The sequence below is a fragment of the Brassica oleracea genome, chromosome C3, assembly GCF_000695525.1.
Source record: "Brassica oleracea var. oleracea cultivar TO1000 chromosome C3, BOL, whole genome shotgun sequence".
NCBI classification, from domain to species: domain Eukaryota; kingdom Viridiplantae; phylum Streptophyta; class Magnoliopsida; order Brassicales; family Brassicaceae; genus Brassica; species Brassica oleracea.
In genome coordinates this window covers 32609938-32625056 of record NC_027750.1, presented here as the reverse complement: position 1 = coordinate 32625056, position 15119 = coordinate 32609938, and the positions used below count along the sequence as shown (strand labels likewise).

The following is a 15119-nucleotide window of genomic DNA, read 5'->3' as shown; positions in this document are numbered from 1 at the left end:
GAGAATAGGAAGACCCGCTCCATGTCATTGCTGTCGGAACCAAGCTATCTTTCACCCCAGACGTGGAGTACAGTTATTCGAAAACACAAGTTCAAGTTGACCTATATCAACTAATCAAGTATAAATGCGAAGAGCTATGTGCTAGTGAACAGTGGGATAAAGTGATAAAGCTTGGATAACCTTATTGTAGCCATTTATGGTGTTACTTCTAGGAACAGTTACTATAGGATTCATCGAGTCCATGTCTTTCCCCAATGAAGGCTGGACTCAACATCATAGAGATGCGAGCAGTTCTATTGAGATTCTTGAAAATCAATATGATTGAAAACATGCAAAGCACACGAACCCCGCTCATGCCAACAGGTTAATAGTTATATGTATTTAGTTATATATATTGGTAAGATAATCAGATGTAACGAAAAACTATGTTTCTATGAGAAAAGAAAATGCATATAGTAAAATAAAATATAACGAAAAACTCAAGAAACTAGCAACGTTTGGTTATAAAAAAATACTACACTAATACAAGAAGAAATATTACATTTCCATCATTGCATATGTCAATCTGGAAAACCAAGAAGACCATGAATAACCAAAAAGAATTGTCACACTTTGATCTACTACAACCTCCAAACATCAATTACAAAGCGAGCCCCGCGCAAAGTTATATACCTCCCACTTCGATTATTTTTTTTAGTCAAAGGTTTGAAAACAAACTATATAATTTGACCCAAAAATAAAATATAAAAAGATAATGAATTATCAATGAATGCGATTCACAGAAAACCCCCGATAGTTTAAAATGGAAACTAGTTTCGCTCCTAAACTGCAATTTCTCTGCACACCAGTCACCGTTGTTCTTTCACTCCTGAGATATTTTCAGGGTTTCTCTTCACGCTCTGTTTTGATTTGAGTTTCTTTGGAGAGGTGGAGAACAATTTGGTGGAAAGCAAGGCTGATCAACACAGGCGATGCGATGGTAAGCAAAATGCTCTTCAAGATTCCCCTACTATTATTAAGAGATGAGTCCTGCGTTTCACGATCGCACCACGCGAATCGTTTTCTTGTGTGCTTTTGTGTTGGATTGGATTAGTGAGTTTCAGATTTCCATTTGAGTCCCATTTAATTGAGGAAATTCGCGTGGAAATTTCAATTCTATCACAAGTTTAATATTATTTTACAAATTTACTATTAATGGATGACTATTTTCATAAATACTCTAAATTTGTGATACAATAACACTAAATTAAAATTTTTAAATATTTATAAAACATTTATAAACCAACCCTTTAATATTAAACCCCAAACAGTAATCGTTAAATGCTAAATCCAACTGTTAATATATTATTTTATTGAGTGTATTTTTTAAAAATTGTACTTAACTTGTGGTATTTTAGAAAATTTCTTAAATTTGTGTTAGGGTTCTAGTCTCATATACATCTGCTCTGATACTATATCAATTAATTATGTTTGGAGTTCTATAAGGGAACTATTAGGTATTTTACTGCACAATGTGCAGAAACAAAATCATATTTAATCTTAAATTTAAATCATATTTTAAATTTTATATTTGCTTACAATATTTTAGTTTTATTGTAAATTTGTTATTGTATATTTGTTAATTATTAAATTTTATATTTGCTTACAATATTTTAGTTTTAAATTTTAATTTAATTACATATGAAGATTTAGATAAAATTAAAAAAAGTTATATTTTAAATTTTATAAATAATTTTTATCTATTTATTTTGGTTAAAATAAATTAAATCAATTTCTATAAAATTTAGAGAAACTTTTGTTAGGTATATAATTATCAAAAACTAATACTAAATAATATATCTAAAACTGTAGATATTAAAAAAATATTAATGGTAATGAGATGAAAAAAGTAATTTTAATAAAAATGCATAAATATTTGAAGATTTATTTTAAAATAAGAAATATAAAATATAATTAAATAATATTTCAGAAAATTGTAAAATATTATTATATTTTTATTTATACTATTATACTATTTATTATTATACTAGTGATGATTTATGAGTTTTTACCATATTATAGAAAACTTACCAAAAAAACAAAACAACACTAAATATAAAAGTCTATGTCATAATTAGTTTCAAGTAATGTCATCATTGTTAATATGTCATGACATCATTTTTCTTTCAAAAATCAATGGTGTAATGACACACTAGATTTTAACCCGCACGTACGTCCGCACAAATATTTTTCATTTTATAAATGTATTTGATATTATTACGAATGTTTAAATATATAATTTCTATTTTAGTATTATATATTTTTTGATGAAATTTAAAAATTTATTGATCCATCAGAAAAGAATGTTATGTACAAGGTACAAAAATTAAGCTAAGCGCTCTCTATGCTATGGTATAATAAATAAAGAATGATCTAATCTATATAGTGGTCTCGAACCATCGCGTTAGTAGTAGGGATGGCAATCAAGAAGCTGGACCACGGGCCTGGCCCGTAAAAACTTGTTGCGGGGCGGGATTGGGCCTCCAATTGGTAAGCCCAAAAAATTGCGGGCCTCGCGGGACGGGTTCACAGCGGGACGGGTCAAAAGCAGGACGGGTCGAAAGCGGGATGGGCTACAGGTTAACCTGCGGGATTTTGAAAACCCACAATCCTAAGTCTCCATTTCTGCTTTCATCTAAAGCAGAGAGAGAGAGAGAGAGAGAGAGAGAGAGAGAGAGAGAGAGAGCGATTCGACGTTATGTAGCTCAGGTGACAGTGGTTTCAGGGTCGATGATGCTTCCGGTTTCCCAAGCGCCTTCGATCTGTACCGGTGGAGCGCCTTCGAGTCATCATAAGAAATTTGAAAACTCACTTTCCACCGAAGAAGATCTAGTTCCCGAAATGAGTTCTTCATAGTTTTGCCTATATGTATTTGTTCACATTATCATACATTTTGGAGTTTTAGGTTTCAATATATCTTTAACTGACTTCTATTATTCTTATTCGCAGAAGATGAAGTTGATGGTGAAGAAGAGAAATCTCCATCTTTTTGTCGCTCATTGGTGATAAAGATGAAGAACAAGAAGTGTGATTGGTGTTTTCTTTTTATTTATTTTTGGGATTAGCATCTTTGATATGGTGTTGGTTTTATTTAATTTTAGATTCAGAAAACTAAAGAATTTGTTATGAACTTATGAGCTATAATATTTGGATTCAGCAACTAAAGTATTATTTATTTTTAAAATGTTTGGAGTCTAACAAAAGTAAATAAACTAGTGTTTTGATCCAACTAAAATCTTCAACTAACTAGTGTATTGCCTTATCCAGTTCAATCCTTGACTAAACTCACTTACTGATGCGTCATGAAACTGATAAAGCGTCATGAATCATGTATTGAAGCGTTCAGGAGCCATATGTTCGTTTGTAATTCTATGTCCCGCGGGCCGATTCGCAAAGGCCTACATGTTTTGCGGTACGGGTTTGGTCAGCCATTTTGAGGACCGCAGCCCGCGTGGGCCTGACCCGCCATGACCCGTTCGAAAACGAACCCGCTGCGGTACGGGAATGTATGGGACGAATCAACCTATTTGACACTACTAACTTAGTAGTCCTCCGTATTTGTGGTCCGGTTTATATCGAAGGAAGACAATCCTATTTCTCATGGCTTTGTCAATCCTTCTTCTCATCTGATCAGTACTCATCCCAGACTGCTGGTGGCGCCTAGCATTCTTCTCCCTCCATACATGATGAATGTACTCTGAAATAACATCCTTGCAAGTATGGTGTCCAATCCCTTATCGCTCATACGCAGCAGTTAAGCAATGGTCCACTGCCAATCTGGATTGATTCCATTTCCAACAAGTCGGCGTGCAAGCACTTCCCAAACTGTGTATGAATAAGGACATGCAAAATAAAGATGGTCTCTAGTCTCATTTCTTTCTCCATAGAACACACATCCCTTAACCATACCCCACTGTCTCATTCTATCCCCTGTAGACAATCTGCTCTTGATAGCTAACCAAGTGATGAAGGCGTACCGTGGAACGCCTTGTGATAACCAAACCACTCTGCTCCACGAAACTTTATCCCTTTTGACCCGCACTTGATCCCAAGTTCTTGAAGCTGAGAATGTAGGTAAGTAATCATCATCCCCATGCTTCCATAGTACTATATCATACCATTCTCACGTTTAGGAGGAGTAATCGCCAAGATGCTGTGATATAGCTTCTGAAAACGTCGACATCTCTGCCCTCTAATGGTCCAGCCCTCCATGTTCACAGCATCACTTACTCGAGCATGTCGTAAAACGCAAGATAAGTGGTACCAGTAGCTCATGTGATATCGATCAAACGTCCCTTCTCCGTCCAGTTATCAAAACAAAAGTGGCACTTCTTGCCATCTCTAATGTCAATTCTGAGAAAATCATATACCTCATCCCTTAACTTGAGGAGTTTCCTCCATATCCAGAGCCTTTGGAATCATCTCCAACATCCCAGAAAGAGTTATAATTGAGGAGATAATGTGTTACCCAACTCACCCAGAGAGAGGACGATTGAGTGAATATTCGCCAGATGAGCTTCATAGCGAATGCCTTAGCTGAATCCCGAAGCTTTCGAATCTCTAGCCCACCCTCTTCCTTCGGAAAATAAAGATCCTCCCAGCTCACCTTTGCCTTGTGAGTTTGTGTAGGCGATCCAGACCATAGAAAAGTGCTACACATTCTCTCAGTAGTGTCAAGACACTTGGCATGTAAGATGAATGCAGAACTCCAAAAATTAACAGTATTAGAGATGACTGATTTTATAAGTTGTAATCTGCCTGCAAATGAGAGAGCTCTGTTAGACCAGCTAAGCATCCTCCCTTGAATCTTGTCTATCAGTGGCTCATAGTCATGACTAGTATTATATATTGTGTAACTCTATAATATTATTTTATTACATTTCTTTGTCGGTATTATTAGTATATAGTCATTTGTTTAATACATTTTACTTTGTTATTAATTTTTATTACTTACTAATATAATTTTGAGTTAGGTGCAACAAAATAACAATATGAAATAATCAAATGGATAACCTTCTTCAAAATATGTTTTCTCTTTAATATATACATTTTGCTATAATAATTTTTTAAAAGTTATTTATTTATATCATAGAAAATAAATATGTTTAAAATAATTTATATTTACATGTTGTGTTTAAAAAATATACTTTAACATATATTATTTTAGTATCTTAAGGGATTTATAAGTAAAAAACTGTTTTTTAATAGTATAACCTATTACTTTAGTAAATTTATACATAGTAGCATCTATCATATTATTTTAATAAATTTTATTAATATAAGATTTTTTGGATGTTATGATTTTAAGGTTTCTTTTTATTTCTAATTAAGATTTCAAAATATTAGATTACTTTAAATTTTACCACATATATAGTTTGTTTTTTGGTAGTGCATTTGAAAAATTTATTTTTTATTATCTATGATTTTATATTTTGTAAAATTTGAAATATTATCATTTTGAGGTCGAATATTTATTTTCAAAATTTTATATTTTATCAAGAAAACTTTGAAAAATTACTCTACTATTTTTGAGTTTGGAAGATTATATGAATTGTGAATTTTTTTTGCTACAACATTGATATATTATTATTTAATAGACAATATTTGAATTTTTGTAATATTTTGTAAATTTTTCTCAACGGATTTTTTTATAAATAAAAAACATTATAATAATATTTGATTTTTCATTAATATTTTTAATGAATTACTAAAAACAAATTCATAGTTTTCTAATAACATATTTTTTTAAATAGTATATTAACTAAAAGTTATTATATACTATTATATATTGTATATAAACATTTTAAACAATATAAAAGAATGATAATTGCTGTAGATATATAAGTTTAACCTATGTTAATAAATTTATTTTGGTATAAAAATATTATATAGTTTACAAAGTTTAACTCATTTTAATGATGAGTGATAATTTATTTAAATGATATAAATTTTTTTTTAAACTAAAATTTGTTAAAATATAATTTTTTCATATTTAATTCATATAGAACTTCTATTTTTATTTAATACAGAATTTATTTATATAATTTATAAAAAAAATAGTAGATAATTTTAATTTTTTTGTTTTATAATAAAATTTTAGTTAACATTGATATACAACAATATTATATTACTAATTACTAAATTAATTCATATGTTTTTTTATAAAAATATTTATAATTGAAAAAGTCAAATTTATAGTTGCTTTATTATTAATGTAAATAATCAAATTAATAGATTAGATGTTAAATCACTTCTCAAAAATAATGTGTAGGAGATATTTGGTTATCTCTAGTTGGTGTATAAATAATCTAAAATAAACCCCCAAAGATTTTTTGAATGTCCAACTCTAGTTGTTGAAGTACATATTTTTATCGGTTTAATTTGATTTCATCAGTTTGCATCAAACTTTAAATCCTATTTATGTTTAGCTCTAATTTTAAATTAAAAAGCTAACTGCAACTAGTTTTGTGTTCTATAAATTTGATTGATATCAAAGGTTCACGGAATTTTTATTTAATATATGAAATATTGCAGCAACTATGATTATGCGATTCACCATATTATTTCTTCATATTAATTACCAATATTTTTTTATTTTAAAGCTTTGGTGGAGGATTACAAGGAAAGTCGCAAACACAAGCACCACCGTCATAGCGGTAATCACAGTGAGCCTCTGCATGTCTTCCGTAAGAACTGCATTTTATTCCGCATATACGGCAATCACCAAGCATCGCCTGACATCCCATACAATCTTCGGCTAAAATAAATAGAACAACATTTTATGTTTAAATAATGAAAAACTAAGATTTAGTAGATATCAACACAGTAAAATACAATATATATACCAATGAATAAAGCCAAAACCAAAAAACTAAGTTGAATAAGGCGAACATCTTTGAATATTGCTATTTCTCAACAAAAAAAAACGAAACTTTGAATATTTCTATGAGTAAACTATCAAAAATTATGTATATATATATATTTTTATAGGGATTATGTATATCAAAAAACTATCATCACAATATTCAAGGCATGTTCTAACAAACAAGACTGATACTAGATTAAAATTGTGACTGAATACACTTTTGAGGAAAAGTTAAGATAAACGCATACCTAAAGCAAACATTATAAGGAAGATGATGGAGAAAACAACTGAATTTTTTGCTTTGGCCATATTTTTTTCTAGATTTAGTTACTTGTTTATTGTATATTGTAAGACTCTAAATTTTGGGAGACACTAAAAGAGAGATTTATAGGATGATGAGTTGACCATTATAATAAATTTAATAATAAGAATTATCATTATATTTTTGGAAAATTGACTGTAATTATGATAATAATAAGTAAATATGGAATATTGACAGGGCGGTGCTCTGACCAATTAAACTATTATTTATGTGATATGAAATAAAAATTATTTTCAACAACTTTTTTTAACTTTTAACATATTTATATTTGACTATTTTATCACGAATTTCATTTTTTGTTGACCATATATCTACTTAATAATAACAGATTATTATTTTTTTATTTTCAAAGATTTATTCTATTTGACCAAAGAATTACTTTATTAATTATTATTTATTTAATTTTCAAAAATGTACTAGTATATGAAAGATTTGTTTCCTTTTAACTATCTACTAGAGCTTGGCCTTCGCACCTACGCAGATGTTTGTTTTTACTTTATATATTGATATTATTTAAAATGTTTAATGGTTAATATTTTTAATACTTTCCATATATTTAAATGTTTATATTAATTTTAAAGGCAAAAAATAATATTTTACATACAGTAATTTAGTTTTTGTTATAAATGATAATATATATATATATATTTGTATTATTAGATTTGCATTTGATTATTATAAAATTAATATATGTATAAAATAACACATGAATATTATTTGTATTTTATTTGTTATTATTTTATGTGTATGATCAAAAATAGACTATTTAAAAAACATTAACATGATTGTAATATGTTAGATTTGAAGATGATGGTCGTTGAACAAAAAAAAGAAGAAGATGATGGTAATGAAGACATTGTTGGAGATGGTGATGGGTTTGGTGGCGAATCTAGAGAAAAAAAATTGTGGGGGCATACAAATAAATAAAAGGGAAAAAACAGCTCAGGAGGGAAGTCAGAACAGTGATCTTAAGGGGGCAAACAGATGACTGGAACCAACTATACTATAGAAAACTTGTAGTTTCTAATGGAAATATATTTATTTTTAGATTTTTGTGGGGGCAGCTGCCTCCTCCCCACATAACGTAGGTTCGCCACAACATGAGGAAGAGATGGAGAATGGCATTGATTTTGTGCTTGCCACCCAAGTTCCAAGATTATTGAAGAATATAGGATTGAAAGTGAAATCCTAAATTACTTTGGGTTGTTCTCAAGATCAAAACGATATATTTTTGTCCTATATTTTTTGTGTCCCTAAGTAGACTATTTTATATGTGAACTAAAAGTACAACTTATATTTTGTGACCTAATTAGTATATATATATATATATATATATATATATATATATAAATCTCTGAACTTTAATATCAATTATGTATCTAACTTTTAGTATTATACTAGGTGATAATCCGCGTTCATGCGCGGGTGAGTTTTCTATACTAATGTTTGTTCGTTAAATGGTTTAACATTTTGCAACACTACAATCTTTATCAACTGTAAAATGACGAATACTAATGTTGGTTTATTAAATGTATCATCGTTGTTGAAGAGTTAACGTATTACATCTCATTTTAATCTTATATATTAAAACAGAAGTCACAACCTTGATTCATGTGTGATTTTTAAAAAATGGACCTGATAGACATATTCCTAGAAAGTCATGTTACATTTAATCTCTAATCTTATCATTTAAATTTTGGGCCTACCAAAAATTTTTATTGGGCTATTAATAATTGGATTTAACCAATAGATGATCCATTGAATTTATAGATAATATGAATTTTATAAATATAATTTAATGTTGTAATACTATACCTCCATATGTTAAATATTTAAATATTTGGCGATGTTAACTTTTAATATTATAAAAAAATTATTTTTAAATAACAAAAATCATATTATCTAACAATGATTAATCTTTACTACCTTAAACCAATGAAAACAAATTTTAAACTATATAGTTTATTTTAAAAATTAAACAAAACTAAATGTTTAATTATTTACTCGATAATATAAATCTATGAAGCAAAAAGTTTAATTTTTTAAAAACTTTCTAAATTTGTGAAATGTTACAGTATCTTTGAATATGACAATAAAACAATATTTTACTAATCTTTTTTATATATATAGCTACGATTTTAATAATGAAATAATAATCCGAAAATATATATATAGAAGAAGATACAAATACATGTGAAAGTTTGAAATAATCTATTCAATAAAAAAATATACCGTAAACTTATTATGTTATAAAAATTGATAAACACATATATATTATAATATATACCAATTTAGAATTGAAAACAAAATATTTATATAAAAATAAATGAAAAACAAATTCGCGATAATATAAATCTATGAACCAAAAGGTTTAATTTTTTAAAAAAATTTTAAATTTATGAAATATTACAATATCTTTGAATATGACAATAAAATAATATTTTACTAATATTTTTATATATATAGTTACGATTTTAATAATGAAATAATAATCCGAAAATATATATATAGAAGAAGATACAAATACATGTGAAAGTTTGAAGCAATCTATTCATTAAATAAAATATACCGTAAACTTATTATATTTTAAAAATTGATAGACACATATATATTATAATATATACCAATTTAGAATTGAAAACAAAATATTTATATAAAAATAAATGAAAACAACAATCTGCGCAACCGCGCGGGTCGAGATCTAGTTATTTTTAAGACTTCATATGCACAAAAGAAAATTAAGTTTTATGGTTGGCACAAACAAAAACCAGAAAATGCAACATCGACTGTAAAATGACGAAAGAGGATTAGGTTTTCTGCTCACAATTTGTTTATTACTGACTCTCTATAAGTGATTTCATTTTTTACATCTAGAAAATTGTGCTTTCGTTGTCGTTCTCGTTTCTGTTTGACTGATAAGAGTTTAGTTTCTTTCTTTTTAACTTCTCACGTGAATCCGGTGATCAAATCAAGTAACATCCTCTGTCTTCTCTCTTGTTCAATATTTAAGGCGTTGGTTGTTTATTGTTTCTTCAATTCTCAATATCTCTCTTGATGATGTGATTCAGATACTTGGTGGAGCAGAATTGCATAAAGCCGTTATGTGATCTCCTGGTATAGTCAGATTCAATTATCATCTCATATTGTCTGGACGGCTTGGAGAACATTCTGAGGGCTGGAGAGGCAGAGAAGAAGAAACCAGGAGACGTGAACTGTTATTCCCAACTGATTGTTGATGCACAAGGTAAAGAAAAGATTAGGAACCTGCAAAGATGCAAAAACCATGAGTTCAGGGTTCTCAAGACATACTGCCCCCTCCTACTTGAAGACTGAAAGGTTTCAAACTCCAAAAGAATGATCTACTGAAGGTTTTCCAAACTCTAAAAGAATGATCAGAGAGTCTACCATTGTTCTTAGGGCTATTTGTGTTTTTATTTTTGAACACAATTGGCTTGAAATTGACAAAAGAAACAAACCAAAATTATCAAATCAAGTTTTCAAACAAATCATATTAAGTTTGAAGGGTGGAGGGAGAAAGCACAAAACCAAGTCAAAGAATCCTACAGAAAAAAAATAAAATAAAGAAAGAATCTCCAATTGTGAATGGAGAAGACAAAAGCCACACTTTAAATATTTGTAATTTTCCCAAATCGAACAGAAAGACAGAGAACATTTAAGAGGCAAGGTTGTCAGTTGAGGTTCAAGGAGGAAAGCTGCTCAGCTGCACCACCAGCAGCAACATTTCTGAGAACGTCCATAGCCTCGGCTACTTTAGCCTTGAGAGCTTCAGGTGACTCCAAGAGATGGAGCACTTCAGTCTGATCCATCTCCAAAAGCATCCCAGTCACTTTGGCTGCAGACTCTGCCTCTAGCTGCTCCACAAGCGGATACAGATTCTCACCCAGCATCTAACACACATCACATCATTTATGAAACCAAACCCACATAATATTAAAATAAATAAAAAAAGAAGGTTTTGCTCACCGTCCTTTGGTGTTCAGGAGAAGCATTGGCAAGGGATGTAGCCAAAGCTCCAATAGGAACATGCTGAGGCATCTCATATGGAAGCCTTCCAGGAACATCACCACTCCCACGGCCTTGCGGATAGCGGAACATTCGCCCCCTCGGCTGCATCTAATTATTTCCCACAGTTAAAAAAAATTTCATGAAACTTCCTACCAAAGTATAACCGGAAGATAACTACAACTGAGAAGAAAAAGAACCTGGTGCTGCTGAGGCTGGATCCCTACAGGGCGTCTCCCTCCAGGACGTTGCTGGCCCTGCTGAACCATTGGCATGAAGAAGTTTTGCATCGGCGGTGCCCCACCAGGTCTCATTCCAGGGACCAGCTGCTGCTGGTAGCCAAACCCGGGCTGCCATGTACAGTCACATTCACAGGTAACAAATCATCCAAAAGTCTTGAGAAACATAGAGGAAAACGATTTGTAAACCACCATTTTTAGGAATGAGACAACAGGTCCATTAGCTATATACGTTGCTACGCCTCACATCATCATAATAAGGAATGTTCGGAACAGCAATTCCATGTGAGGTGTAAGATGCAAGACAGACTAATAGATTACAAGTGATTTAAATATGAAGCGCTAGGAAAAAGATAATACTTGTTGAGGAATCATAGTAGGAGGTCCCTGACCATAGAACATTTGTTGTCCAATTCTGGGACCACCAGGGGGATACATCTGCACACGAGGTCCAACAGCTGGTGGCATCGCCATTGGTCTCATTTGCGAAAACTGAGCCTGTTGACATACGTTATTACATGAAACTTTGACGACCAACAGTTATCACAGGAATACATAAAGTTCCAAACGCTATCATCTACATCTTAGATTATATAACGGATAACAGTTTAACTTTAAAGCGCATGCATGAGCTTTTCTTTGTTACTTTATTCACCATTTTAAAACTATAACAGGAAAAAAAAATGTTTTGTGAAGTTAAACATATTTTACTTTATTCACCATTTTAAAATTATAACAGGAAAAAAAATGCTTCATAGCATTTTTGGAAAAATATGACGAATAAAAAGTGCATGATAAATATGTCAGTTATACTTTATAGCATCAAATCTGTAGTTAGCTGAATCGGATCATGATAATTAAAAGAGGACAAACCTGGAGTCTGGCCCTTCTGTCCTCCTTTCTCTGAGCAACAGCAACATAGAGAGGTTTGTTTTCAATCATCTTACCACTCATCTCTGACATCTGTATATAAATTTTCAACTGTTAGCAAAAAAATCTCAAGAGTTATCTTTACTCCTCACTCAGCAAGATATCTTACAGCTTTGGTTGCTTCTTCGGGAGTCGAGAACGCTACAAAACCAGCCCCTCTGCTTATTCCATTAGTATCCCTCATCACCTGATATAGTTTTATATTAATACGCAAACAGTAGAGTATAGCACACAACTCAGAGAATGGAATAGTAGACCAGACCTTGGAAGATGTAACAGTGCCACAAGGTGCAAACATCTCCTTGAGTTTCTCGTCAGAGATACTCTCATCCAAATTCTTAACATACAAGTTACAGCTCTGAAACTTATCCGCAGCCTCCCTCAAACTCTCCTCATACCGAACCTTCAACTCACTCTCCCTCTCAGACTTCTTCTGCGCTCTACCAACATACCACTCCTTATCACCAAACGTCTTCCCGTTAAGACCTTCCACAGCCTTAGCAGCATCACCCGCATCCTCAAAGTTAACGAACCCAAACCCCTTTGACTTCCCATCCCCATCTCTCATCACCACAGCGCTCGTGATCTCCCCAAACTCGCCGAAAGCGCTCTTTAGATCCTCATCGGTGGTGGACTCAGCGAGATTCTTCACGTACACGTTGGTGAATTTTGTCACGTTAGCGGCGGTGTTGGAGTCTCTCTCTTGCCTCCTGAGGAAAGGTCCGACGTAGACTTGCTTGTCGTTCAGCAGCATGCCGTTTAATTCGGCCGTAGCTCTCTGAGCAGACTCCTCGGTTTCGTATTGCACGAAGCCGTAGCCTTTGGATTGGCCTGATGAATCGAGAGCTACTTTGCAGGAGATGATGTTTCCGAAGGCGGAGAAGGTGTCGTGCAAGGCTTTGTGGTCTATGGACTTGTCTAGATTCTTGATGAATATGTTTCCTGCGCCACTTCGGCGAACGCTAGGATCACGGTGAGAGTACATGACCCTGACGGGTTTGCCATTAAGAGATATGTAGTTCAGTTCCTGGATGGCTCTTGCAGCTGGCACATAAAAACACAAAGATAAAGTCACAAAACAATTTATATCAAGGTTTAGTCTTTTAGCAAAAGTACGACAAACCGAAGTTTTAGTACAGAGTAATAACCAACATTGTTCAAAAAGGCACATTCTTTAGTGATGCGATTTCTTTTTTAAGACAGAACACTTTCTTAACAACCAAACAACTTTTGTCTGAATGAATTAAAAAAAAATACCATTTTCTGAAAAAGAGTAACAAATTCTTATAGAAAAAAAATAAGAAAACACTTTTCATTCTTTTCAAACATATCTAGTTTCAAAACTACTGATTGCAAAATAGATATCCTAATCAAAAACCCTAATCAAGAGAGAAGGTCTAACCATCTTGGGGAGTGGTGAAGTTGACATATCCGTATCCGAGGGATCTCCGAGTAGCCAAATCTCTACAGACACGAACCGACACAACTTGACCCATCTGGCTAAACGCATCAAAAAGCTGCGAATCGGTAACACTCGCATCCAGATCTCCGACGTAAAGCGACGTCGTACCGAACTGAGCGCCCGCTGCACCCAAACCAACCGGCAGAACAGAGCCGTTCGGAGTTTGACTTTGAGCCATTTTCTTTCTCTTTTGGTTTTTGAAACTTTTTTCTTTTTTTTTTTTTGGGTTTTTTTTTCTTTGTGCTCTTCTCTCCCCTCTCGTTTATTACAGAGCAATCAAGATAGAAACGAAAGAAACAAAAGCAAATCAGAGAGAAACAACTGATGCGGAGAAGATAAAACGAAGCAGAAAGATTTCTTCTTTATGGGTTTTTATGAATTGAGGAAGAGAGGGGAGACGAAGAGGGTAAGGGTAAAAGCAGTTGCCGGCGGCGAAGCCTGCGGCGGCGCGTGCGATATCGAAGATAGTTTTCTGGGAGAGATTTGGGGAAATGAAGACAACTGCTAAGAGGAAAGAGAGACGCCACTGTTCCGATTTTATGTCTCTTTTTATAATTAAAGGAGTTCTTTTATTATTATTTTTTTCTGTGTGTGGGAAACATAACCGAGCCATAGAAATGTCGAAGAGGTGTGAGAAAATTATCCACCGTTGGATCGGTTATGAAATAGACGTTAAGATTTTACAGTTGGTAATTCTCTGTTGAACTATGGACTTGAGTTTTTTTTAGTGGGATTATTGATTACTCGATTTTAATAGGTTTAGTTTTCTTAATAAAACTTAATACGATTAGAATAATATTTTAAAATAAAAATTTATTTATTCAACAATTCTAAATTATTTGTTAAAATATTATGTTGATCTATGTATTTACTTTTAAAGTTGATTTTAGTGGTTTAAATAAGAATTGTGTTAAATTATAAATACATAAATCCATATAATATTTACAAATTTATAAATTATAACTGAAACCCAAGTGTTAAAATTTAGAAAATCCTAAATTTTATATTATTTTAAGTCTTTTAAAATATAAAAAATAAATAACATTTTTAAAATTTAATCTTTACCTTTTTAAAAAAAGAATATTATTAACTAGTGGTTTGCTGTGATGTTATTTAGCTTTAAAGTGTTGTATTATATGAAATGTGTTTGGCTTGTGTGTCCCTCGACGTGTAGTGGTTTTGCATTGTGTTAGAAGTTGTGGACTTCTAATTGTCGTGTCTGCAGTATACGTTTTTTTT

The 15119-nt window shown here is 31.9% G+C and overlaps 1 protein-coding gene and 1 long non-coding RNA gene across 3 annotated transcripts; both read right to left on the bottom strand.

The window, feature by feature from the left end:
• Positions 1–6523: 6523 nt before the first annotated feature.
• Positions 6524–7260, bottom strand: LOC106334146. Its single transcript, XR_001268538.1, has 2 exons — positions 7153–7260; positions 6524–6796 (listed from the first exon to the last, which is right to left on the bottom strand). It is a non-coding gene; the product is annotated as an uncharacterized LOC106334146 (long non-coding RNA).
• A 3438-nt stretch (positions 7261–10698) lies between these two features.
• Positions 10699–14500, bottom strand: LOC106335151 (polyadenylate-binding protein 2-like). 2 transcript variants are annotated; one of them, XM_013773591.1, is made up of 8 exons: positions 13821–14500; positions 12681–13462; positions 12528–12605; positions 12362–12451; positions 11849–11986; positions 11450–11599; positions 11211–11360; positions 10699–11134 (listed from the first exon to the last, which is right to left on the bottom strand). In XM_013773591.1, exons 1-8 carry the CDS (start codon positions 14056–14058, stop codon positions 10916–10918), a joined length of 1845 nt encoding a protein of 614 aa, XP_013629045.1. In that variant the 5' UTR covers positions 14059–14500; the 3' UTR covers positions 10699–10915. The 2 variants fall into 2 exon arrangements, with proteins under 2 accessions (XP_013629045.1, XP_013629046.1); XM_013773592.1 differs by having other exon boundaries at positions 10708–11134; positions 11211–11354.
• Positions 14501–15119: the final 619 nt, after the last annotated feature.

What these genes read in the sequence shown, in the direction of transcription:
- LOC106335151 (XM_013773591.1), bottom strand. Translation starts at nt 14,058, where the DNA reads ATGGCTCAAAGTCAAACTCCGAACGGCTCTGTTCTGCCGGTTGGTTTG. An exon ending in CTTCACCACTCCCCAAGATG is followed by an intron (nt 13,463 to 13,820) that starts GTTAGACCTTCT and finishes TTTATGTGCCAG; the next exon opens with CTGCAAGAGCCATCCAGGAA. An exon ending in CTCCTGAACACCAAAGGACG is followed by an intron (nt 11,135 to 11,210) that starts GTGAGCAAAACC and finishes GATGTGTGTTAG; the next exon opens with ATGCTGGGTGAGAATCTGTA.